General features: G+C 37.1%; 1 protein-coding gene across 2 annotated transcripts in view; it reads right to left on the bottom strand.

Moving 5' to 3' along the window:
* Positions 1–20,825: 20,825 nt before the first annotated feature.
* KCNT2 (potassium sodium-activated channel subfamily T member 2) overlaps positions 20,826–26,292 on the bottom strand; it is a 341,540-nt gene continuing 336,073 nt past the window's right edge. For both annotated transcript variants that reach the window (XM_087424351.1, XM_014794147.2), the window contains one exon: positions 20,826–23,415. In XM_087424351.1, coding sequence (XP_087280477.1) covers positions 23,304–23,415 — 112 coding nt within the window. In that variant the 3' untranslated portion in view covers positions 20,826–23,303. The remainder of the gene's footprint in view (positions 23,416–26,292) is intronic.

Below are 26,292 nucleotides of genomic sequence, written 5' to 3'. Positions count from 1 at the left end.
TTTGTCTAGAATCTAAATGTAATAGCTGAAGGTCCTAGAGACCCTCAGTGTGTCATTTAGAGGATAGCAATTTAAGGGTTTGTTGAAGCAGAGAATAAACTGTAGTAGAAATTGCAGAGGCTAATGGTCCAAGAATAAAAAATGAGATACTCTATGCACTCTGAAGATTATTCAGTTGTAAATCTAGAGAGAAAACTTAAATTTCTCCAAGTGTTTATGGAAAATCATTTCTGCTGTACTTGTTAGCAGAGAATACATTCAGGAGACCTCTTCTGGACGAGTGGTAGGCAAGCTTTTTCTGTTGCAATTACTCTGCCAGCAAGAGCAGTCATAGAAAATATGTGAGCAAATAAGCATGACTGTGTTCCAATAAAGTTTAGTTGCAAAAATGGGTGGATTTAAATACTTGGGAATAAATTAAACAAAAGAAATGCAAGACTTGTACACTGAAAACTGCAAAACATTGCTGAAAGAAATTAAAGACCTAAGTAAGTGGAAAGGTATCCCAGGTCCCTGGATCAGAAAACTTAATATTGTTAAGACGACAATACTCTCTCAATAATTCAAAGCAATCCCTATTAAAATCCCAGCTGACATTTTAAGCTAATCCTAAAATTTATATGGAAATGCAAAGGATCAGAATAGCCAAAAAATCTTGAAAAGAATAAAGTTGGAGGGTTCACAATTCCTGATTTCAAACTTGTTATAAAGACACAGCAATCAAGAGACATAGCCATTCCCTGGGTGGATAAAGCTGAGTGAAAAGAATCACTATTCTCTGGAACTCAGAGCAGATTTACATCTCATACCACATTAACATTATCGAGATTCATTACTTCAAATGTGTAATCAGTGCCGGTTATGTAGCAGGCATTTTGTGAGGCTCAGAGCTTAAACAGGTAAGGTTCTTGACCTTGTGGCTCTCACAATCTCTTGGGGGAAACAGGTAAAATTTAAACCCACAAGTGCATCATTCTGATAAATAAATGGCAAGCAATAGGACATATTGGAGTATATGAGGAAGCCATTTGGTGTAAAACTAATTCGATCTGACCTTGTCTTTCCAAAACGGCATGGCATGGCCTTTGAACATGCATTGTATATCTGCTTTAAGCATTTACCATGTCCCAAAGACAAGAACAAATGCCTTTAAGGTAAGCATGCAAGTTCCCCCACATTGGCATTTCCTTAAGGATAAGCATTTCTCCCTAGGCTAGGATTTGATTGCTGTGCTCATCCTCTGACCACCCAACTCAAGACAACAGACCTGCTACCTGCTGTGTCATTCAATTGCTGTGCCGACAGGGCAATCTTGTGACTATTGTAAAAGGGACACTGCAATCATATGTGATACATGCTCTTTGACGGTATATAACTGCTCTGTACACCCCACTTCTTTGGTGCCCTTCCTTCCTTGGTGAAGGAAGGCCACTGGCTATATGATCCTCAAATTTGGCTCATAATAAACTTATCCCAATTTTGATTTATAGATTGATTATAGATCATTTGCTTCGACAATTCCAATACATGAATTATTTTCCAAAAGTATTGATTATGGTCCAATAAACCTGAAAATCTCGCACAACAAAATATCTAGAAATGCCAGCTAAAATATCACATACAGACTATGGGATCATATTTCAGAACATAGCAGAATGAAAAGTATTTTCCCATAATAGGATTTGAATATTCCTGATATTTGAAGCTCAGTGAAACTTTGTACAGCAATCAAAAATTAGTCAAAAAAATTAATTTCATTTGCTTTATGTAATCTTGGTCAAAACACTTAAACTTACAAATGTAAAATGATAAGTTTTGATTAAATAATATTTTATCTCAAAATTACTAAATTTCATTTATCCAGATTCCCTCACTCTCTCATTCATCATTCTCCTTGTCACTGATTTAACACATATTTACTAAGCAACAACTGTGGCCAATCTCTGTTACAGGTGCTGAGGACGGAATGTTGAGCAAACAGACATAATCTCTGCTCTCAGGGAGTTTAAACTAGCAAGGGCTTACAGATATTAATCAAATCCAACAAATGTGCAATAACACTTGAGATACATACTGCAAAAAAAAAAAAAAGTATTTGGTGCTATAAAAGCTTACCCTTGCCAATAAATACTATCTTTCTGAAGTGTCTTGCATATTTTCACACCTTATAACTTGTCTCCATGCTTCCAATTTTTACTCAAACTGAAACATCTTAACCACTGCTGCTGGATCAATTTTCTCCTCAAGCAGGAATTTGGTATTGCCAATCTGCTGTTCATTTTTAACTTTCTCCCACCTCCAAAAAAATTAGAAAATTTCTTGTTATCATATTACAAATCTCCATTTACTTAATCTCGTCCTGGCTTTACTCTCCTCTCTCTTATTTCTATTCATGTGTGTTTGCTTTTTCTACAGAAAATCAGGACTGTCTTCTTTGCTACACAGGATCTAATGTTTTCTGCTCCATGTATGCCTTCATTCATAATATTCTGCCTACTTGAACGTTGTTATAATTTGTAGACATAGATTTTAGGAACATTCTTGGACCATCTCAGAGTTCGCAGAATGCTTGCACATCACGCATATTTGGTCACTAATGCTAATTAACTGATCAGTTTTCTCACATGTTTGTTAAATAACAGATGTTGAAATTGATCTTCTGGGGGGGTGAACTCAAGATGGTGGCGTAAGCAGACTCGGAACTCACCTCCTCCCGTGGACACAGCCAATTTACAACTACTCATGGAAAAATTACCCCTGAGACAGAACTGAAAACTGGATAAGAGGATCTCCTGCAACAACGGACAATCCTAATTGAGGTAGAAGAGGCAGAGACTCCTTTCTGGAGAGAAAAAACGCCGCCTTCACAAGCCGCCAGCTTCACGGCCCCTGGGAGCAGCCCACAGGTCCACAGCCTCACTGGCGGCGCCGGGCCCTGAGCCGGGAGCGCCCTCGCTGTGGGCATTTTGTGGATCCAGCACAATCGAGACCAGCGGCATAATATCTGACTGTGCCTGCTACTAAAACATTGGGGAGCACCCCAAGAAAAGCTGGTTCACAAAGAAACTAAAACCGGTTCTTAAAGGGCCCGCACGCAAACTCACCCAACCTAAAATCACCAGAAAGAAAGGTGCACAGTGCTCTGGTGAAAAGAGACTCACCTAATAGGCCCTGAGTGCATCTCAGTGAGGGGTGAGACCTCTCCAGGGACTGGGACATTGGTGGAGGCCATTGTTGTGGCCTGGTGTGAGCTTGCTGACACAGAGGCCATTGGAGTTCTCCCCGAGGCCTGCTAGCCCAGGGTCTGCTCCACCCGCTAGAGCACCGATTTAATCCAGCTCAGCCAGGGCAGGCAGCCCACCCTAGAGACTGGCCCCACCCAACAACAAGCCTCAGGCAACTTGTGGGCCTGCATAGATTGGTGACTGGATTCTCTGCAGCCTGGCAACTGAGCCAACTTGAGCGGGGCAGGGAGTGCACAAGGAGTGGGTGGAGAGTGTGGGCGGTGGTGGAGTGTGTGGGGCTCCTGCCGTGGAGAGACTGTGTCTGCTTGGGGAGGGCAGGGCGCACACACAGGGCAGAACTGTGTTGAATGTGTGTGTGGACCTGTGGGTGGCAGGGCTTGTCAGCTGCAGAAGACTTGCATTTCTCAAAGACCCACATAGGGTGTTTGCCCCACCTTCCAAAGCCTGAAACAATTGGGTGCTCCTGTGCCTGAGGCCAGCCCCACGCAGCTGCAATCCTCAGAGAGCTGACAAGAGACCTAATAGGCTAGAGGCTTACAACAATTGTAAGGCCCTGAGCCTAACAACCTGCCACACTGGGGGCCTACTCACTTAAAAGAAATACTGCAACACAAATGTGGTATTAGAACTTACAGCCAACTGTGCTGGGGCTCCCCAGACCTGATAAAGAGACTGAAGGTCCCACAACAACTACAAGCAGCTGAGCATTACAACAGCTGGCCAGGAGCATAACTCGGCCTCACTGGGCGCCTACAGGGAGAGCAAACAGGCCACAACAGAAGGACACACGTAGCCCACATAGGGGCCACCCCTGGAACATTGAGAACTGAGGGAAACACACTGGAAGCCTCCTAAGGCATCACTTACATAAGGTCACCTATCCAAGAGCAGGAAACGTAGCTGACCTACCTAATACGTAGACACAAGCACAGGGAAAGAGGCAAAATGAGGAGGCAAAAGAATACATTCCAAGTAAGGGAACAGGACAAAACCCCAGAAAAGGAACTAAGTGAAACAGAAATGAGCAACCTACCCGACAGAGAGTTCAAACAAAGAGTGTTAAGGATGCTCACTGATCTGGGGAGAAGAATAGATGAACTCAGTGAGAATGTCAACAAAGAAATGGAAGATATAAAAAAGAACCAATCAGAAATGAAGAATACAATACTGGAAATGAAAAATTCATTAGAGGGACTCAAAAGCAGAGTAGAGGATACAGAACAACGGATCTGTGAGCTGGACGAAAGACTAGAAGAAATTACCCAAGGTGAACAGGTAAAAGAGAAAAGAATTAAAAAGAGTGAGGACAGTCTAAGGGACCTCTGGGACAACATCAAGCGCACTAACATCCATGTTATAGGTGTCCCGGAAGGAGAAGAGCGAGACAAGGGGGCAGAGAATCTATTTCAAGAAATAATAGATGAAAACTTCCCTAACCTAAGGAAGGAAACAGACATCCAGGTACAGGAAGCACAGAGAGCCCCAAACAAGATAAACCCAAAGAGGCCCACACCAAGACACATCATAATCAAAATGTCCAGAATTAAAGATAAAGAGAGAATCCTAAAAGCCACAAGAGAAAGGCAAGTTATATACAAAGGAAACCCCATAAGGCTATCAGCTGACTTTTCAGCAGAAACCTTACAGGCTAGAAGAGAACGGCATGATATATTTAAAGTGTTAAAAGGAAAAAACTTACCCAGCAAGGTTATCATTCAAAATGCAAGGAGAGATCAAAAATTTCCCAGACAAGGAAAAATTAAAGGAGTTTGTCAACAAGAAACTAGTGCTACAAGAAATGTTAAAGGGACTGATTTAAGGGGAAAAGAGAAGACCACAAATAGGAAAAATTATCTATTTCCATGATAAGAGGGTAATGGATACAAATGCACAAAAAAGAGGTTAGATATGATATCAAAAACATGAGGGAGGAAGGGAGTTAAAGAGTACAGCTTTGAGACAGAGGTCAAAGTAAAGTGACCATCAATTCTGTATAGAAGAAGAAAAGAACAGAGATGGACTACTAAAACACTGAGAAAAAAAAAAAAGTTAAAAAATGGCAGTAAGTACATACTTATCAATAGCTACTTTAAATGTCAATGGACTAAATGCTCCAATTAAAAGGCATAGGGTGGCTGATTGGATAAAAAAACTAGACCCATATATATGCTGCATACAAGAGACACACTTAAGACCTAAAGACACTCACAAACTGAAAGTGAAGGGATGGAAAAAGATACTCCACGCAAATGGCATTGAAAAGAAAGCTGGGGGAGCAGTACTCATATCAGACAAAATAGACTTTAAAATAAAAACTGTAAAAAGAGACAAAGAAGGGCAATACATAATGATCAAGGGAACAATCCAACAAGACGACATAACACTTGTAAATATCTATGCACCCAACGTAGGTGCACCTAAATATATAAAGCAATTATTAACAGACATAAAAAATAGAAATAGACAGTAACACAATAATATTAGGGAACTTTAACACTCCACTTACACCGATGGATAGATCATCCAAACAGAAGATCAATAAGGAAACATTGGCCTTAAACGACACACTAGAACAGATGGACCTAGTAAATATATACAGAGTATTCCAGCCAAAAACCAAAGAATACACGTTCTTTTCAAATGCACATGGAACATTCTCCAGGATTGATCACATATTAGGCCACAAAACAAGTCTACATAAACTTAAGAAGATTGAAATAATACCAAGCATCTTTTCTGACCACAACGGTATGAAACTAGAAATCAACTATAGGAAGAAAATCAGAAAAGCCACAAATACGTGGAGATTAAGCAAAATGCTACTGAACAACGACTGGGTTAATGAAGAAATCAAAAAAGAAATCAAAAAATACCTGGAGACAAATGAAAATGAAAATACGACATGCCAGAACTTATGTGATACAGCAAAAGCGATTCTAAGAGGGAAGTTTATAGCGATACAGGCCTATCTCAACAAACAAGAAAAATCTCAAATAAACAATCTAACAACGCACCTAAAGGAACTGGAAAAAGAAGAACAAACAAAGCCCAAAATCAGTAGAAGAAGGGAAATAATAAAAATTAGAGCAGAAATAAATGAAATAGAGACCAAAAAAACAATAGAAAAAATTAATAAAACCAAGAGCTGGTTCTTTGAAAAGATCAACAAAATTGACAAACCTTTAGCTAGACTCACCAATAAAAAAAGAGAGAAGGCACAAATAAGTAAAATCAGAAATGAAAGAGGACAGGTTACAGCAGACACCTCAGAAATACAAAAGATTATAAGAGAATACTATGAAAAGCTATATGCCAACAAATTCAACAATCTGGAAGAAATGGATAAATTCTTAGAATCATACAACCTTCCAAAACTGGATCAAGAAGAAGTAGAGAATTTGAATAGACCAATCACCAGTAAGGAGATCGAAACAGTAATCACAAACCTCCCCCAAAATAAAAGTCCAGGACCAGACGGCTTCCCTGGTGAATTCTACCAAACATTCAAAGAAGACTTAATACCTATCCTTCTCAAACTCTTCCAAAAAATTGAGGAGGGGGGGAAGCTCCCTAACTCATTCTACAAAGCTGACATTACCCTGATACCAAAACCAGACAAGGACAGCACAGAAAAAGAAAATTACAGGCCAATATCACTGATGAACATCAATGCAAAAATCCTCAACAAAATACTAGCAAATCGCATACAACAATACGTTAAAAATATTATACAACATGATCAAGTGGGATTTATTCCAGGGATACAGGGATGGTTTAATATTCACAAATCAATCAACATAATACACCACATTAATAAAATGAAGAATAAAAGTCACATGATCATCTCAATGGATGCAGAGAAAGCATTTGACAAGATGCAGCATCCATTTATGATTAAAACTCTGAATAAATGGGGATAGAAGGAAAGTACCTCAACATAATAAAGACCATATATGAGAAACCCACAGCTAATATCATCCTCAATGGTGAAAAACTGAAAGCTATCCCTCTAAGAACAGGAACCAGACAAGGATGCCCACTGTCACCACTCCTATTTAACATAGTACTGGAAGTCCTAGCCAGAGCAATCAGGCAAGAAAAAGAAATAAAAGGGATCCAAATTGGAAAGGAAGAAGTGAAACTGTCACTATTTGCAGATGACATGATTTTATATACAGAAAACCCTAAAGAATCCACCAGAAAACTGTTAGAAGTAATAAACGAATATGGTAAAGTTGCAGGATACAAAATCAACATACAAAAATCAGTTGCATTTCTATACACTAACAACGAAGTAACAGAAAGAGAAATTAAGAATACCATCCCATTTACAATTGCAACAAAAAGAATAAAATACTTAGGAATAAACTTAACCAAAGAGGTGAAAGATCTCTACATCGAAGACTATAAAACATTTCTGAAAGAAATTGAAGAAGACACAAAGAAATGGAAAGATATTCCGTGCTCTTGGATTGGAAGAATTAACATAGTTAAGATGTCCATACTTCCTAAAGCAATCTATAGATTCAATGCAATCCCTATCACAGTTCCAACATTTTTCACAGAAATAGAACAAAGAATCCTAAAATTTATATAGAACAATAAAAAACCCTGAATAGCTAAAGGAATCCTGAGAAAAAAGAACAAAGCTGGAGGTATCACACTCTCTGATTTCAAAATATACTACAAAGCTCTAGTAACCAAAACAGCATGGTACTGGCACAAAAACAGACACACAGATCAATGGAATAGAATTGAAGGCCCAGAAATAAACCCACACATCTATGGACAGCTAATCTTTGACAAAGGAGCCAAGAACATACAATGGGGAAAAGAACGTCTCTTCAACAAATGGTGTTGGGAAAACAGGATAGCCACCTGCAAAAAAATGAAAGTGGACCCTTATCTTACACCATATACAAAAATTAAGTCCAAATGGATTAAAGACTTGAATGTAAGACCTGAAACTATGAAACTTCTAGAAGAAAACATAGGCAGTACGCTCTTCGACATCGGTCTTAGCAACATCTTTTCAAGCACCATGTCTGACCGGGCAAGAGAAACAATAGTAAAAATAAACAAATGGGACTACATCAAACTAAAAATCTTCTGTACAGCAAAGGGAACCATCAACAAAACGAAAAGACAACCTAACAATTGGGAGAAGATATTTGTAAACCATACATCTGATAAGGGCTTAATCTCCAAAATATATAAAGAACTCATGCATCTCAACAACAAAAAAACTACCAACCCAATTAAAAAATGGGCAAAAGACCTGAACAGACATTTCTCCAAAGAAGATATACAGATGGCCAACAGACACATGAAAAGATGTTCAAAATCACTAACTATCAGGGAAATGCAAATCAAAACTACAATGAGATATCACCTCACACCCGTCAGAATGGCTATAATTAACAAGACAGGAAATAACATGTGTTGGAGAGGATGTGGAGAGAAGGGAACTCTCATACACTGCTGGTGGGAGTGCAAACTGGTGCAACCACTATGGAAAACAGTATGGAGATTCCTCAAAAAATCAAAGATAGAACTACCATATGATCCAGCTATTCCACTGTTGGGTATTTATCCAAAGAACTTGAAAACACCAATTTGCAAAGGTACATTCACCCTTGTGTTCATTGCAGCGTTATTCACAATAGCCAAGACTTGGAAGCAACCTAAGTGCCCATCAAGGGATGAATGGATAAAGAAGATGTGGTATATATACACAATGGAATACTACTCAGCCATAAGAAACGATGAAATCCAGGCATTTGTGACAACATGGATGGACATTGAGGGTATAATGCAAAGTGAAGTAAGTCAGAGGGAGAAGGTCAAATACCGTATGATTTCCTTCACTAAGTAGTAGATAATAACAACAATAAACAAACACATAGAGACAGAGATTGGATTGGTGGTTACCAGAGGGGAAGGGGGGAGGGAGGAGGGTGAAAGGGATAATTCAGTACATGTGTGTGGTGATGGGTTGTAATTAGTATTTGGGTGGTGAACATGATGTAATCTATGCAGATATAGAAGTATAATGATGTACACCTGAAATTTTTACAATGTTATAAACCAATGTTACTGCAATAAACAAAAAATTAAAAAAAAAAAAGAAATTGATCTTCTGTGTATAAGAACTTACATAGAACACCATAGCCGCCCATGTATATAACTTTGGTATATGAGAACTGGTCATTTCTACACAGTAATAATTAATATTTGTTGAGTGCTTATTAAATATATTAACTCTAGTAAATCTCACAACAACCTTCTGAAGTACATAGCTTTATGGCCATGTCATTACGAAGGAACTGGCGCACTGAATCAAGTAACTTGGCCAGTGGTCATATAAATAGTAAATTGGGGGCTTGGAGACTCACCCAGGCTGTCTGATTTCAGACCCCACACTCTTAATTACTTTGCCATAATGCCAACTTAGTCCCATTAAACAAAATCAATTTTAATCCATCAAAGCAAAATACATTCATGGCACCTGTACAGAAATGAGGCTCCATTGAAGCTGGTTCTTCAATGACTGAGAACAATTCTGTTAGTAATTACATACTTTTATTAATGGAAGAATTCATCTTCCTACGTTAGAAACAGATTTTTACTTTTTTGTTTTCTAGGTATGCTGCTTTGGGAAAGTTGCTTAACTTCTCTAGGGCTGTTTCCTTGTCTGAAATGCAGATGATAAAATCGACCTTACGTGATTGTTAGGAGCGTTAACAGACAGAATGAATGCAAAAGTGCACACTGCAGACCTCGACAATTTACACATCCCAATGATGCTGTGTTCAAATTGCCTCAAAATACGCTGGCTTGAAATAAAAAGCATCTATTTTTGCTTATTTCTGTGGGCCCTCTGGGGGTCAGCTGATCTGGGTGGATCACGGCTGGAGGATTTGACTCCACGCAGCAGGTGGGTTCAAGAGTGCCTTTGTCCCTCTCATCCTCCTTGGACTAGCTGCTTTGTTGGGACACATTCTTCTTACTGCAATGATAGAAGAGCAAGAGAGCAAGTCCAACCCAGCCCACACATCTCAAGCTTCTGCTTGGACCGTGTCTGTTTACATGCCGTTGGCCAGAGTAAGTCATGAGGCTAGACATAAAGTCAAGGGGCAGGAAATTGCTCCCTGCCTCTAGTAGAAGGAACTGTACATTCACAAGACAGTGTATGGAGAGAGGGAAGCGTGAAAATAGAGCAAAATTCAGTCTCTAACTCATGGAGACTGTGCACACATCAAGTCAAGCAAACTGTCATCTACAGAAGCCAAAATGACAGTGATAGTTATTTCAATTGGCCTTCATATAGTCAGTGACATAGATTTACAGAAATTATTTCTTATTCAATAAATTTTGAGGGCCGGCCCTGTGGCTTGGTGGTTAAGTGCGCGCGCTGCGATGCTAGCAGCCCGGGTTCGGATCCCGGGTGCGCATTGAGGCACCACTTCTCTGTCCATCCTGGGGCCGAGTCCCACATACAGCAACTAGAAGGGTGTGCAGCTATGACATACAACTATCTACTGGGGCTTTGGGGGCAAAAAATAAAATAAATAAAAAAAATCTTTAAAAAAAAAAAAATAAATAAATTTTGCTTCAGGTCCACACAACCATTTCTTTCTGCCCTTTTTTTTTTTTTAAACTTTGGCTAGAAAAACAAGAATAAAAGTTTAAATCAATCTTCTCTTCTCAGTCATATCTAAAATGCACTACTAACAGTGATTATTAAGTAGGTTTGGCTCTTTTCCCAATATTTGTGGTAATAAGCTATAGCACTCTAAGTGATAGTTTAAAAATACTAAACAAATTACATATAATTCCACCAATCAAAATGTCTTATTAAAATAATAATAATATTTAGCCTTAGTCAGAGAGCTGTTATTGCAATTTTATGTCGGCATTACCTGGCTTGACAATATATTCTAAAACTCTTACAATGTTCAGAAACTGTCACACAGAATTCCTATAAATAGCAACGTTTTTCTCTGCCTGAGAACCGAGCCACTGACAGAGCTTCAAGAGAACATGTCTTAGTTATGTGACGGCATGGTGTTTCAACACTGAAGCCCCAAATCAAAGATTTGCCCATTTGATCACAGGCTGCCCTGAAGAACCACAGGCCTTCCTGGCAGGGTAGGGCCTTTATTGATAAACTTAAGGCACAAAAGCCCAGCAGGGCACATGCTCTCTTTAGGCCTGCAGATCCCCAAATGAGGAGTGGATGGACAGGGGATGAGCTCTGAATGTTCTCAGTTCCTGCTCCCAAGTTTATCCTTCTGAGAGGCCAAGAATGTTGCCCTGATGACTGTCTTTACGTCTTGGGAAACATCAGGGGTATGGATAAGTGTTCTAATACATGTCTAGAAATGGATTGTTAGCCATAATCAGAGATACAAACATATATATCCAAAAGTATTAATTACAATATTCATTATAGTGCCATATAGGGAAAAGGGCCTAAATATTCATTATATAGTCAGGATTCATGAAGCAGAATATAAAGAAGGTGGGTTTGGGGCCGAATAATTGACCATATGAAAATAGTTACATTCTGGTGTATGTAAATGATGGGATATTATGTAGTTTTAAAAAGAATGTTTGAATAATGCATCAAAGCTTTGGAAAGCCCCACAGTATAATACTAAGTTTAAAAATCAAGATGCAACGCTGCAGATGCATCTAATATTCAATATACATACTACATTGAGATAGTCCTACAAGCAAAAGCATAAATATATTAATAGAAAATATGTTTGGATGCTGGTATTGTGGATTATAATGATTGTATTTTTTATGTTTTGATGTATAGCCCTAAATTTCTATAAGCGTATGTATAATTAATAATAACACAAATTATTTAGATATAGTGTGTGCATTTGCCTTATTCAGGCAAAAACACTGTTGAGATAAGTCTTAGTGATAAAGTGTTCTATTTTTTTTTAATATCCCCTGATTATGGATACAGATTTATTGATGTTAGATGATTTCTCTTTACTGATTGGATTAAATTTTGCATTTCCAATTTTATATTCTGTAAAAATATTGTACTATAGCTACACTTGTGGGAAAGCTTCTATTGATCATTTTTATTGTAGGAAATCCCAAGTTTTCACCCTCCTGTTGAAAGCTGCAGAGCACTCCCTTCTCAGGTTTAACTAAATTCTTGACCATACTTCAGATTATAAAATCATACTATGATAAATTCAATGTTATTCTTTTCTTCCATTGGTATAATACATACAGTTTACAAATTTCTTACATATACCAAAACTACTGAGGATAGATATAATAGAAAAAATTCTTTACTGGTTTCAAAAATACGTACATTTACGTGTATTCACAGATATGTACACACACTCATTTTAGACAATATCTTAGGCAGTGGATACAGTGATCATTGAAATATACAATAATTGCTGTGAATGTAATGGAAAATAGACATTAAGCAAATGATAACAATGTAACTGTGTAACAAATGGTGACCATATAAATGGTGCTGTGAATAAGTATAATGGGGGATGCAGTGTAGATTGGAGGATAAGAAAAGGATTTTGAGTAAGAGATTTTGACGCTGAGACCCAATGTATTTAAATTTGGGTATGTAGAGGAGGAAGAAATATTCTTTGACCCTCTAGGTTCTTCCGGCTGGTCTAAGAATAAAATTGACATGAGACAGAATAACAGGAGAAAATCAGAGAAGTTTAATAACATGTACATATGGGAGAAACCCAGGAAAACTGAGTAACTCGCCAAAATGGCCAAAGCCACAATCTTAAATATTATCTTCAGCTAAAGACAAAAGAAGATATTGGGGGTAGTGATTTGGAACTTCAAAGGGAAGGAAGGCAATTCTCATGGAGATGGAAAAGCAAATGTTTGGTAAACAACTGTTTGCCATGCCTTGCAAAGAAAATGAGATATGGAGAGGACTTTGATCAAGTGGGCCTTGCTAGGTTCCTCCCTGTCTAGCACACCTAGTTCATATTATGCTATAGTTATGTGTGGAATTAGCTCCTTCCTGGAACAGACCTTCTATCTTAAATTCTTTTAGGCACTTAGGGGGGAAAGTTTCTTCCTGAGTCTTTTGTTCTTAAAAGTATTCAATCCAAAGAGACACATTTTGGGATAGCAAATTCTGCTCCCCTTCAATGGAATGAGTAGAAGTTAGATGGTCAAAGGTAGGAGGAATATAATTTGAGGCAGAAGAAATGTCGTGTGTATATCTTCATTAGAAAAAGAGCATGTGGCATATTTGAAAAACTGAAAACAGTTCAAAGTGAGTGAAACATAGCGAACAAGAGGTGAGACAGAGATGTAAAAGCAGAGTCAGATCATACCTATTAGAACTGCTAATTATTTTGGTCTCTATTCTAGAGTATTGAGAAAGAAGCCTTTGGATGATTTTAAGTAAGAATCAACTTAAATTTTTGAAGAATGTTTCTGACCATAATTTGGAGCAAAGAATGGAGGAGGGCAACGTTGGGTTTGGCAGGTTTATTAGAGTAGCCCAGGAGTAGGCTAGTGTCTGTACTGGTCTAGGAAAGCAGTGGTGAGAATATAGGATTGGAGTCATTTAGGAGGTAGAAATAACAGGACTTGGGAATTAACTGGTGGGTCGAAGTAGTAATGAAGGAGAAGAGGAAAATCAAAGATGGTCTTCAAGTTTGTCTTTAGACATTTCAGGATCTCTTTCTTGTGCTACTATAAAACAATAGCTTTGTGTTTATATCCTGTGAGCAGATGGCAATCTGATTGGGGTGATAAAAAATGGGTATCATCAGCTGAATATATTTTTAATAATTTTCAACAGAGATCTACATCTGAACTTTTAAGGTCCTCATGTCAACCATTTTTTAGTTAATGACAATGTACAATTGCAACATAATATTTTGAGGTGTCCAAATCTACAGCGATCTTCTTCTATAAAAGTCATTTGCAATTTCATCAGCCGGGTACCAACACCAGTGGTTTCGTGCTCTCCAGAGCCTCTGACATAACCAGCTGGAACGAGTACTGGCTCCAAGAGCATGCTCAACTCTTACTCTTTTCAACAGAGACTTCTGTGACTTTAAGCAATCCTCCTCTTGCATCAGCTCAGTAAGGAATGGGCACAGACACAACTTCATCTTTGTTGGCTCTCAGAGCACCATCTCTGCCATGGGGAGTTGATGCTAGGTGACCAACCACCTTTACATGGGGGAAAAATGCCCCACCATTTAGCTTCTGCATGTCCCAGGGCCAAGCAGCTGCCTCTGTGAAAGTAGGTGCAGTGAACCATTGCAGGATGCAAGATGTGACAATTACGACACAGATAAGTCTAGAGAACTGGTCAATATTGTATACACAAAACAAATTACTTACCCTTGATCATCATCTATACCCTGTAGTTTATTCTGTGATAATATTGGAAGAGTTACAAAGAAACAATTGATTTCAGACTCAGATGAAAATTGTCTTCTATCTATGATACAAAAGGATGTTAAATTACTTTACTAAGTCACTTCAAGGTTATACGAATTTGGTAATTACTTTGGTGAATATTTTATATAAAGAGGTAAACAAAAGGAGTGTGTTGAGGAATATTGAAAGATATCAGGGAAGTTTAATTCTTTTAATATCAAAAAATTGCTCTGAAAGTCCAAATAATTATGAGGCAGGGAGATCTTGTCAATATCTTTTAATAACGGGTAAAAAAAACTTTACAAAACTTATGGGAAATATTGTGAAATACTAATTTTTTGCTCTTGCAAATTCTTAGTAATACACTTTCGATAGTTTGTTATTTACAGTATGTAGATATTAATATTTCAGCAAACTCAAGAAAAAAATGATAGTATGACCCCAAAATGACTTAAGTAAAATAATTTTATTAACTGATTTTAATTTTTAGTATTATCTAATAAATATCACAACCATATTGATAAATAGGTAGAAATTTTTCAACAGATAGATTCCTTGTTCTAAAACTATGTGCCCTGAAATATTTATATGGCCAAGTGATCAAAGAACCATCTTCTCTTCTGCTAATTTAGGCTTTTGAGTTTGTAACAGTGACTTGGAGGTAACTGATTCCTCTTCCTGCTGCCTCGAATTCGAACGCAACTCGTTTCCTTGTGCAAGAATAAATCTTAACTTCACTAAAGTGAGAAATGAGGATTGCTGACACTAACTTGGGAGACATTGACTACTTCCAAATAAAAACTTTGGGGCCGGCCTGGTTGCATAGTGGTTAAGTTCGCGCGCTCTGCCTCAGCAGCCGGGAGTTCGCAGGTTCGGATGCTGGGCGCAGACATACGCACCACTCATCAAGCCACACTGTGGCGGCATCCCATATACAAAATGGAAGAAGACGGGCACGGATATTAGCTCATGGCCAAACTTCCTCATCAATAAATAAAAAATAAATGAATAAAATAAAGAACTTTGCTCCTGTAGTTAGCGATAATAAATCAAGAACTGCTACTTAATTATTTTCAGCAACATGTTTTACGGTAGAAATGTCAGTCATTTCATAGTCATTTCACAGCATGCTTTTTTTGCCAAAAACATTAAAAATCAATTAGTTTTCGTTAAAAAGTTATCATAAGATATTTTTCAAAATCAAGTCATTTGTAGCTTAGTTGGCTCGAACATCTAAAATTGAAATACTTTTCAAGTAGTTGTTGTTTTCTCAATATTTTTTGTCCAAGTTTGAATCCTTAGTTAAGGTAAAAATATTTTCATTATATTTATATTACTCCAATGATTTTGACACTTGTACTATTCCAATGAATATGTATTTGTAAACTCTTTTATCCTAAAATTAGATCATTGTCTGCATTGGACATGATCCCAGATAAAACTACTTTTATTTTTATATTAGGACACTGAGATTATGGTGTTTATTTATTAGTGCTGTAGAGCCAAATCTGTCCTGCCAAATATATGCCACAAAGTGCCAGTTTCCTTGTGAGATCATATGAATGTTATAGATTGAATGTTTGTGTCTCCCTCAAATTCATATGTTGAAATCCTACCCTCCAATGTAATGGTATTAGGAAGTGGGCCTTTGGGAGATAATTAGGATCAGATGAAGTCAAGAAAGTGGAGCCCTCAGGAATGTGATGAATGCCCTCATGAGAGTTTGAGGGAACTTGCTTCTCTCCACTCTCTGCCATGTGAATGTATGATGAGAAGACGGCCATCTACAAACCAGGAAGTGGGTTCTCACCAGACACCAAATCTGCCAGCACCTTGGTCTTGGACTTCCCAGCCTCCAGACATGTGAGAAAATAAATGTTTGTTGTTTAAGCCACCCAGTCTATGGTGTTTTTGTTATAGCAACCTGAGTGAAGTAAAACAGCAATTGGCACTGAGAAGTGGGGTACTGTTGTAACAAATACGTAAACACAAGGTAGTGGATTTGGAACTGGATATGGGTAGAGGATGAAGGAGTTATGTTACATAACTTATAAGTTACATAGCAAGTTATACCCTTGTTAATAGTGGCAAAGAACTTGGCTGAATTGTGTTTGTGTTCTAGTGTTTTATGGAAGGTAGAACTTGTAAGGGATGAAAATTGGATATATAGCTGAGGAGACCTCTAAGCACACTTTTCAGGGTGTAGCTGAGCTCCTCCTGACTATTTGTAGCAAAATGCCAGGACAGAGAAGTGACTTAAAGATGTAATTGTTAAGGAAAAAGGAAGCTAAACTGACAGATTTGGAAAATTCTCAGCCTATCCATGTTGCAAAAAAATGGGAACACTAAACGTGTGGCCAAGAGACCATTTGATAAGAGGATTAGTATGGATCAATGGAAGCCAAACGCTATTCTTCAAGACAGTGGAAGAATGATCCAGAAGACAAAGATCATTAGAGCTGCCACCCTCATCACAGGCGCAGAGTGCAAGGACCCAGGGGCCAGAGCGGTTTTGAAGGAGGAGCCCCTGTGCCAGCAGGACTTTAGCATGCACTGCCCAATCTTGCCTCAACTCCGTGGGCTCCACCCCTTGCACTCTGATGCAGCACTCCTAGGCCATCCCCGGTGTGGCTCCAGAGGGTCTCATTGCAACATGGCCACGGTGGCTGCCACTCCAGAAGGCACAGGCTGCAAACTTTGGCAGCATCTGCACAGACTATCTTTGCCAGCCTGCAGAGTGCACGGGTCTGGGGGGCATGCCTGCCTTCACCTAGGTTTCAGAGAATGAATGTGCCTTGAGCCATGAATGTAACATCCCATCCCAGGAGGACCACAGCATGGAGGGTAGCCTGGCAGAGAGCTGCTGCAGGGGCAGCGCCCAGGCACAGAGCCACCACGGGCAGGGCCCAGGCAGAGCGCTGCTGTGGGGCGGTCCACTGAGCTGTGCAGTGACATTCTAAGGCAGATTGTTGAGTCAAAGAGGGTTATTCTTAAGCCTCCGGCTCTAATGGAATTTGTCCCGTTACATTTTGGACTTACTTGGGACCTCTCACTCCTTTCTTCTTTCCTATATCTCCCTTTTGGAATGGGAATGTCTATCCTATGCCTGTGCTACCATTGTGTTTTGGAAGCACATAACCTGTCTGCTTTCACAGGTTCACAGCTGGAGAGGAATTCTACCTCAACATAAATTACTTGTACCTGAGTCTCGCCCATATCTAATGTAGATGATATTTAGATGAGATTTCGGACTTTAGACGTTAGAGTTGATGCTGATAGGAGTTAAGACTTTTGGAGCTGTTGGGATGGAATGAATGTATTTTGCATGAGAGGACATGAATTTGGGGGAGCCAGGGGCAGAATTATATGGACTGAATGGTTGTATCCTCCCCAAATTCATATGTTGAAGCCCTAGCCCCCCAGTATGATGATATTAGGAGGTTGGGTCTTTGAGAGGAAATTAGGATTAGATGAGATCATGAGGGTGGTAATCTCATGAATGGAATTATGCCCTTGTAAGAGTCCCAAGAGAGTTTGTTTCTCTCCACTTTCTGCCAGGTGTGGATAAAACAAGACATCCATCTAAGAACCAGGCAGTGGATCTCACCAAACACTGAATCTGCTGGCCTCTTGATCTTGGACTTCCCAGCCTCCAGAACGGTGAAAAATGAATGTCTGTTGTTTAAGCCACTCAGTCTATGGTACTTTTGTTACAGCAGCCCAAATGGACTAAGACAATGATAGACTGACAGATCTTTTGGGGGTCTCATTCTGTGGTCTCTATTAAAATTTGGAATCCATTACATTTGATGCAAATTGATATAATATTTGAAATATGACAATATCTATATTAAAAAGTACTGACAACTCTAAAATTATTACTTTAGCATTATACAATGTATTTGTGCCTATATGGCTGTGCAATGTATTTACAAACCTCAACATCTGTATCTACCTCAGGTCTAGTAATGAGCATCACGTAGTCCCTGTCTCTCGCAAGTTGAGAGTTTTCAGAGAAGAAGAAAAGTCTTTGAATTTCAACGACCGACTCAAGCTTTCTTATTGTATATGAATATCAGTAACATACAGATAAAAGAATCTCATTCTATAAATTGTGGAATGTTTCCTCTTGGACTTGTATTTAATGTTCAAATGCAAACATATCTAGCCTGCTGATACTTGAAATGAAACATATTTGTATATGGGAGAAAAGGGAAAATATAAATTTTGTGTAGAACTATATATTTCTTTGGAGTGTGATTAAATTATAGTGCCATTTGTTAAAGATTTCTGCTGTTATATTTACGAAGACAGATCATTGCTTTGTTTCTACTGAAACATTTTTAGATATAAGTAATAAAATATAATTCTGCTGAATACTAAGATGGTACATAGACTTTAATTATAAGCCAAATAACTGTTTTTTTAGAAACATTTGCTACGATCTTAGATTGATCTACCATAATTAAAGCTGACCTGACCCTGCAAATAAAATAGACCGGAGAGGGGCTTGCCGGGTGGCTTAGCGGTTAAGTGTGCGCGCTCTGAGGCTGGCGGCCCAGGTTCGGATCCCGGGCATGCACCGACGCTCTGCTTCTCCAGTCATGCTGAGTCCGTGTCCCACATACAGCAACTAGAAGGATGTGCAGCTATGACATACAACTATCTACTGGGGCTTTGGGGGAAAAAATAAATAAATAAAATTACAAAAAAAAAATAGACCGGAGAGAAGTCCTATAAAAAGAGCAGAGAAGATCAAAATGAAATAAACGTGGTCTAACGCTCCACGGGATGAACATTGTCTGTCTTTGAAGTTTCCCAGCAGGTGCTGTTCAATTTGTTGTATTTTCCCAAAATCTGTCCTTCAGATTGCAGTCTTTGGAATCTGATATCACCATTATCTCAGACTTAATCAGATGGAGAACTGCTATATGTGCATCATGTCTCAGCCAGAGTCCAATCTGGAAAGAGAAACCACAAGTGATTTGGACAGAGAAAACTTAATAGAGAGAATCATTAACTGTAGCAGAGCTTTGGCATAATGACCAACAGGGTAGTCATAAGTAAAGAGAAGTTGAAAATAATACAGAAATAGCAGATATAAGGAGCCGGCATTATCTTCAGGGCTGAGATAAAGTGCCCCGTGAAGAGACTCCAGGACTGAAATCCAGACTCTGTTGGAGATGGCACAGCTGTGGCTCAGAATTGCAGTCAAGTCATTGTGGTGCTGCGCTGGTGGGACTTGCTGGAAATAGAGGGAAAGTGGTTCATGGGGCAGTGACTCACTGGAGGCGCTTGGCCACAAAACTGTCCAAGGCGGTGCTGAGGGAAGCTGCTGGCCGGTGGGTGTGTTGACTTCCCTAAATTCTAGGAGCCATTCTCTGGAGAAACCGCCCACACTCCAGGGGCACCAGGAGGCTGGTGCTGGGGAAGCTGCACTTGCTGCAGGAGTCAGTCATTTGGAAGAAGAGAGCAGGCTTTTCTTGGGACTTCTTGTCTGTGCTCATTGGTATTTCCCACTATCCATCCACGATACACAGGAGGCAAAAAGAAAATGGAAGGAACTCCCCACCATGCTGTTCTTCAAGTCCCGGTGTCCTAGTCCGTCTTGCTTCTTCTCTCCTCTTTTCAGTCACTTGTGCTTGTTTGATACCTAATATCTAGGGGTTCTAGCTGTACTTAGCAGGAAGAGTAGGGAGGGATGTGTCTACTCCATTTTCCTGGAACCAAAAGTCTACCTTTGCATTTAAAATTATTTTTCTTTTCTCTAACCAGTACTTATCTGTCCATTAAATTAGTGTATTGGGACACTATTCTCTGTTTTGTAAAAAAAAAATATTTTTCTTCTGGCACCTACGTTAGTTTTTTCCATCACTTTCTTTTTTTTTCTTCTTTCCATTTCTTCACTTCCTCTTCTCTATCTCCAGGCTCCCTGTCCTTCCCTCCTCCCTTCTCCTTTCCTGCCACAGAGTAATTCAGAACCTATTGTATGAAGAAGGAATTCAACAACAGTTTATTCATGGCTATCTTTTCCAATGAGATCACCTTCATGTTTATGTTGCCTCTGAAATATGAAAGTGACAAATGCATTTTGTAGCTTCAAAACATAATTTGCCTAAACAATTAAAGTTTTGGCAAAAAAACACGAAGAGTTTTCATCATCAGAAATAATTTTATTATTTATTTTAAAGCAATTCAATGTAACCAGTAGCAAAATGGTACATAGACAATAAACAGAACCAATTCCCGTAGGGTTACAAGGACTAGTATTGACTTGATGTTTTATTTTCATGTGCAAGTGTAAGTATTTTAAAAAGGCAACAGTTTGTTAAAAGGCTTTCATAAGCATGTTTTTATTCTTTAAGTAACAGAAAGACTAATAAACTATCATTATTATAGCAAGCTGATATGAATTGTGTCAAATATTAAATTTGGACTAATGTTCATAATCAAAAATAATTATTGTAAAATTTATGAAACAAAATTTTCAGTTTTACAGGAAATATCCTCATGTCCTAGCTTAAAAGCCTAGTCTTGCCACCTGTCATAATGCAAAAATACTAAACTTGTGGGGACATCTTGTGGGGAAACAGAAGATTTGTAATATCTTACATTTATTCCTGAAAATAACTGTAATGGAGTAAAGAAATGGCAACTCAAACAAACATACTTGACTATTGATGTGCAAATATGAAACATGTTCATTAAATTCATTACTGTTCTCCATTACATATATCAGTTCAATTCTGCCTTTAGTTTGAATAATTTACATGTATGTGTTTGTCAAATATATTTCACCTGTGTTTATAACATATACATGTATATATGCATACAATCTTTGTTTTAAGATATGCTTCCAATTTTAAGTAACATGTTATAAATTCTGCTTCCCTGTCTGGTTAAAGAAAATTAAAAATAGGCTCTCACTGTTTTAGGGGAAATTCTTGGTGTTCTTGTCGTTCCGAAATGAGAGTAATGTAAAATACTAAAAAACAACAACAACAAATAGGCATTTCATATTCTCTAAGCCAAATTATACAATGGCTATAATCTATAATTTCACATTTTATGGTTTATATTTTTATTTCCACAGAATTATTTGGGGGAACGTTAGGCTTTCTTTATCCATGTTTCTTTAGTCCTTCTATTTTCCTTTCAATTTATCTGCTTCCTTATGAAAAGAAAAGATAAAATGTCTCTTTGTAGTCTTATATGTCTTATTTTCTGTTGAATTAAAATTCAATGTCAAGTTCAGAAATAAAAACAAATACAAAATTAGAAGAAAAATATCTTTTTAAGTTTACCAATGTCTCCCTCATGGGAATACCTTAACACATTCCAACTACCTGGCAAACCATTCTCTTGTGCTTTACAGTCTGTTTCTGAAGTGGAATAAATCAATACAGATAAAACCATTGGTGTCACCAAGGGTCAATTTATATTTAATTTGAAACTGTCAAATTCTGCATGATTTATGTCAAATTTAAACAGTAAAAGCAACTTGTCTTTATTATATGCTTTTTTTCCTCACAATGTTAAAACATAGTTCTTATAGATGATTTTTCAAAATTAAATCAAACTTTTTAAAATACCATTTTTTTGTGGATGATTATTTCAATACTAAAGGCATAAAGGGGGACTTTTCATATTTTGAAATGTCTTTGTATTTCATAAAAAGTATAATTTTGCTTCTTTGAATTTTAAAGTATCTTTCTAATGAAATATACTGTATAGATACATGAAAAATATTAAAGCTCAAGAGTCTATTGAAAAATCATTACTGCATATTTCAGCTAATGATCCAATACTTGGATTAAATTTAAGTCAATGAATGTGTTTTAAGTACTGTCTCTGTTAGGCGTTCTTTTAGGAGAACAATAAATATTTGCTTTTTAATACACTTTTCTTGGCATACAAGGTATGTCAGACATAAAATTAGCAAAAGTTCAGGTCCTTGATATTTCTTTTTGTTTGTTTTGGTTTCTTCAGTGTAATCAAACATGCTATGAACATCTGAAACTCTAAAACGAATATGATAGAGTTTCATAAGAGAAGGTAACAAAAAAGGTTAAAATGACTTAAGGATTTATATTCTAAAGCAAACTATGATTCTTACACAAAAGTCAGCCACACAAGTTTGTTTGTTAATCTCTGTGCAGAGAAGACTAGACATTTATGATGAGCTCCATTTTATAAAACAGCCACTTTAAAGAATTGAATATGACATTTAGTATTTAAGAGGGGCAACAATCATCTACGTCCATTATGATGCACCAAATACAGTTGGATTTTCAGTTTAATTTCATAAAACTTTAACACATTTTAAAATTGGCTTCATACAGTTTGGATTATTGTCAAACAATTAAATATCAGATTTAAATTTTTGTGTTTTGATTTGGGTTTTCAAAATCATTCCATTGATGTCTTTATATATCAATAGGAGTACCAATAAGCAGTACTTTAAATTTCAAAATAATCTACACTTCTAAGAGAATAGATTTTTTAAAATATGAGAGAATTGAATATACTCCAATCTAGTTTATTACATGCCAGCAACATTTTTTTTTTCTCTAAGATTTAGAGTTGTTCCAAGCAAGATCCTTGTAGGAAAAAAAAAAAGAGTCTCTTATTTTCTTTTTATCAAAGCTGAGTTTCTTCCCGAGAGTCTTGAGTGGTGGTGTTACAGATGCTGTTTTTCCGACTGGGTTCACTGTTTGGAAGGTATGCCAGTGGATCTGGTCGGATTAAGTATCTAATAAAAGAAAACAAAGAAAATAACTGTAATAATATATAAAGGCAAAACTAATCCACACTAACACTTCAGAATGCTACTTCAAATTTATCTGCTCAGTTTTTATGTTATCTAAACTGTGTCTCTATATATAGCATTGGTAGGAAAACTCACTGTTTAGTTGGCCCATAGAATTTTGCAGGGCTTGTATTATTTCTATACCTAAGAAGATTATGATGATGAATGCTGCTGACTTAAGTATCATTATCTTTCAGTTATGACCCATTTCACCACTTTCTTCTTATCAAAGGTTTATGTTTCATTTTAGTATTTTGTTGATGTATTATCCCCTACTTTGGCTATTTTTCTATCAAGGAGATGCAATTCCTAGGCATGATTCTTTTATTACTTAACTCCTCTTAGTCTTATTTTTATCATTCATAAATAAATTTGATATAAATAATTTCTATAGTCTTTTTAATTGAAATAGTCTATGATTCTATAAAATTAATGATTTAGTAAATGTTATGGAGAACATTATGTGTAGATAATATTTTATCTGGAAATTTATTAGTCTAACATTTAGATTATGCTATAGTAAGCAATTATGCAAAAGAACAAAAAATAATTCTTAATTCATTCTACTAGTAAACAGGAAAATGTTCTTCTGCCAAACTCACACATTTCAATAATGTTAGAATTTGTTTTAAGAGAGATGTTTTACTTCAGACTGTCAAATGATATGAGCTTCCACTTCTTGAGTGCCTCTAGAATACTGAGCTAGGATCTGGAAATATAAAAAGTCACAAACCCTGGCCCCTGTCCTGCAGAACATTATTCGAGTTTAATTTATGAAGCAGATCTAAAAAGAAGCAGAAATTCCAAACATCATGGAAAGAGAAAAAGAACAGAGAGAATTAGGGAACACTTTATTGGAGAGGTCGGCTCTAGCTGCTCCCAGGCTGGAGTGGAGAGGAGCAGAGAGGCAATCCCAGACTTGGACAGTAGGGCGTACAGGGGAGGGATGTTCCTGATGTGTTTAGAAAACGTTTGACTTTAGAAGACTGGTTAGACCAGAAAATAGCGGTAGGTAAACTCAGGAAGAAAAGTAGAAAACAGCTAATGAAGGACTTGAAGCTTCAGGATAAGTAGTTTCAATTTCTGTTCCAAAAGCAGTGGGAAGCCACTGAGGGTTTGTGGGGGAGGAAGGAAAGTAACTATACGTAATGCAGCATTCCAAGCAAGTCTTGTTTCAGGTTCAAATGAAATTAGTATTTCATAGTTTTATAATAATTTTAGTAGGGGAAAAAATGAACAGAGAAACTAATTTAAAAGTAAGAACTCTAATGAAGATTGTGCTTTTCCTCTTGAAAACTAAAGGAAAACTATTCATAAAATAGGTCCCTTAATGAAAATGAGAAAAGGTAATTTAAAACTCTGCAGTTTATTTTCTTCCATCAAATAAAAGTTGAGATTAGTGTCCTTGGATCTATTAACTGGATTTTGTTATCTATGCACTCTGCTTTATAATTATTTAAATATCAATAGCATTGTAGATCGATGAAGAAAACTAATAGTGCCCATTAAGCTTTTTAACGCCATATCATCTAGTGATTTATTGTTCTTTGAATCAAATTAATGCTGCTCCTTCATTTAAAATGAACTTCTGAAAGTGATTTTTTAGAAAAATATAGAAGGTGTGAGTATAATCCATTATCCCCTAAAAACATTGGTGTAGCTGCAAAAGTTTCTTTCCCTATTATTATCACTACTAAACCTATGAGTCTATAAAATAAATTTCTTAAATGTGTTTTTATGTACTACTGGTCACAGTAGGCATTTTTTTCATGATATTTGTCATTGCTCCAGTTATACTAAAATTTAATTATTCCAATGCCACCAATACAGATCATTGCAAAAAAGGTCTTTTATAGCAGTCAAACAGATGTTTTAGCCTAAAAGTAATAAAAAATACTAGTATCCAAAAGGCAGAAAATGTCATGTTTATTTTACCTGTATACCTTCCAACATACATATTTTATTTGTAAGTTTAAAAGTTCGGGGAATTATTTCAAATTATAAGTATCTATTTGATGGAAGGACATGTTCATAGACTCAAAAGGTTAACAATATCTTCCCATTCTATCAAAAATAATCATGGTAAATAATTATATTAGGCTCAAGAAACTTAGAATTTATTATAGAATACGAATAAGGTAAGCATAGCTTTTAAAAAACTCTATATAGTTAACACAGTTAAAATTAACTTGAAAAAGAGGCCTGAGAAGGTTGGACTTACGGGGCAGATTGGAGAATTAATAAAAATTGCCTGATTTTATGAGTTTAAAGGAAAGAAGACATATATAAATATGGACACAAGAAAAAAAGAGCAGTTTTGTTTTATTATAGTAATATAATAAGTGAAGTCTCCAGAATGGGCAGTTGAAAGCCAGGTGCATCATAAATAAGATATTTTCATCTAACTTGAAGTCCTCTGTAAATTCAGCATCACCCCTGGATGTAATTTTTGACAGCTGCCTTAAGAACTCTAACAGCTGAAATTACCTTTCTGATCCCCCAAAGCTCCTATATTCTAACCAGTATCATCAGATGGCAAAATAAAGCATTATTATACTTGCTAGCTGTATCTTAGGTGCGTTGTAAAAATCTTTTCAAGCTGATTTTGGGTTAAAGTCACCCCTGCTGATGTATTTTCCGAAGAAGTTTGTGAAACACATTCATGTCTCTGCACTAAAACTGAATGCTAGTCAACAATCCAATATTCATTCTTCTACTTTTTCTAATTTATGTATCTCGTCTTTGGAAAAGTCATTCTCTTTTTAGCTTTATTCATCTAGAAGATGAAAAATAAATGTTTTCTATATAGAACTAGCTCCT

Source organism: Ceratotherium simum, chromosome 36, assembly GCF_057802395.1.
Source record: "Ceratotherium simum simum isolate JZ-2026a chromosome 36, ASM5780239v1, whole genome shotgun sequence".
In the NCBI taxonomy this organism is placed as follows: Eukaryota; Metazoa; Chordata; class Mammalia; order Perissodactyla; family Rhinocerotidae; genus Ceratotherium; species Ceratotherium simum.
Note: the sequence above shows the minus strand (reverse complement) of the source record. Positions and strands in the feature narration are given on the sequence as shown.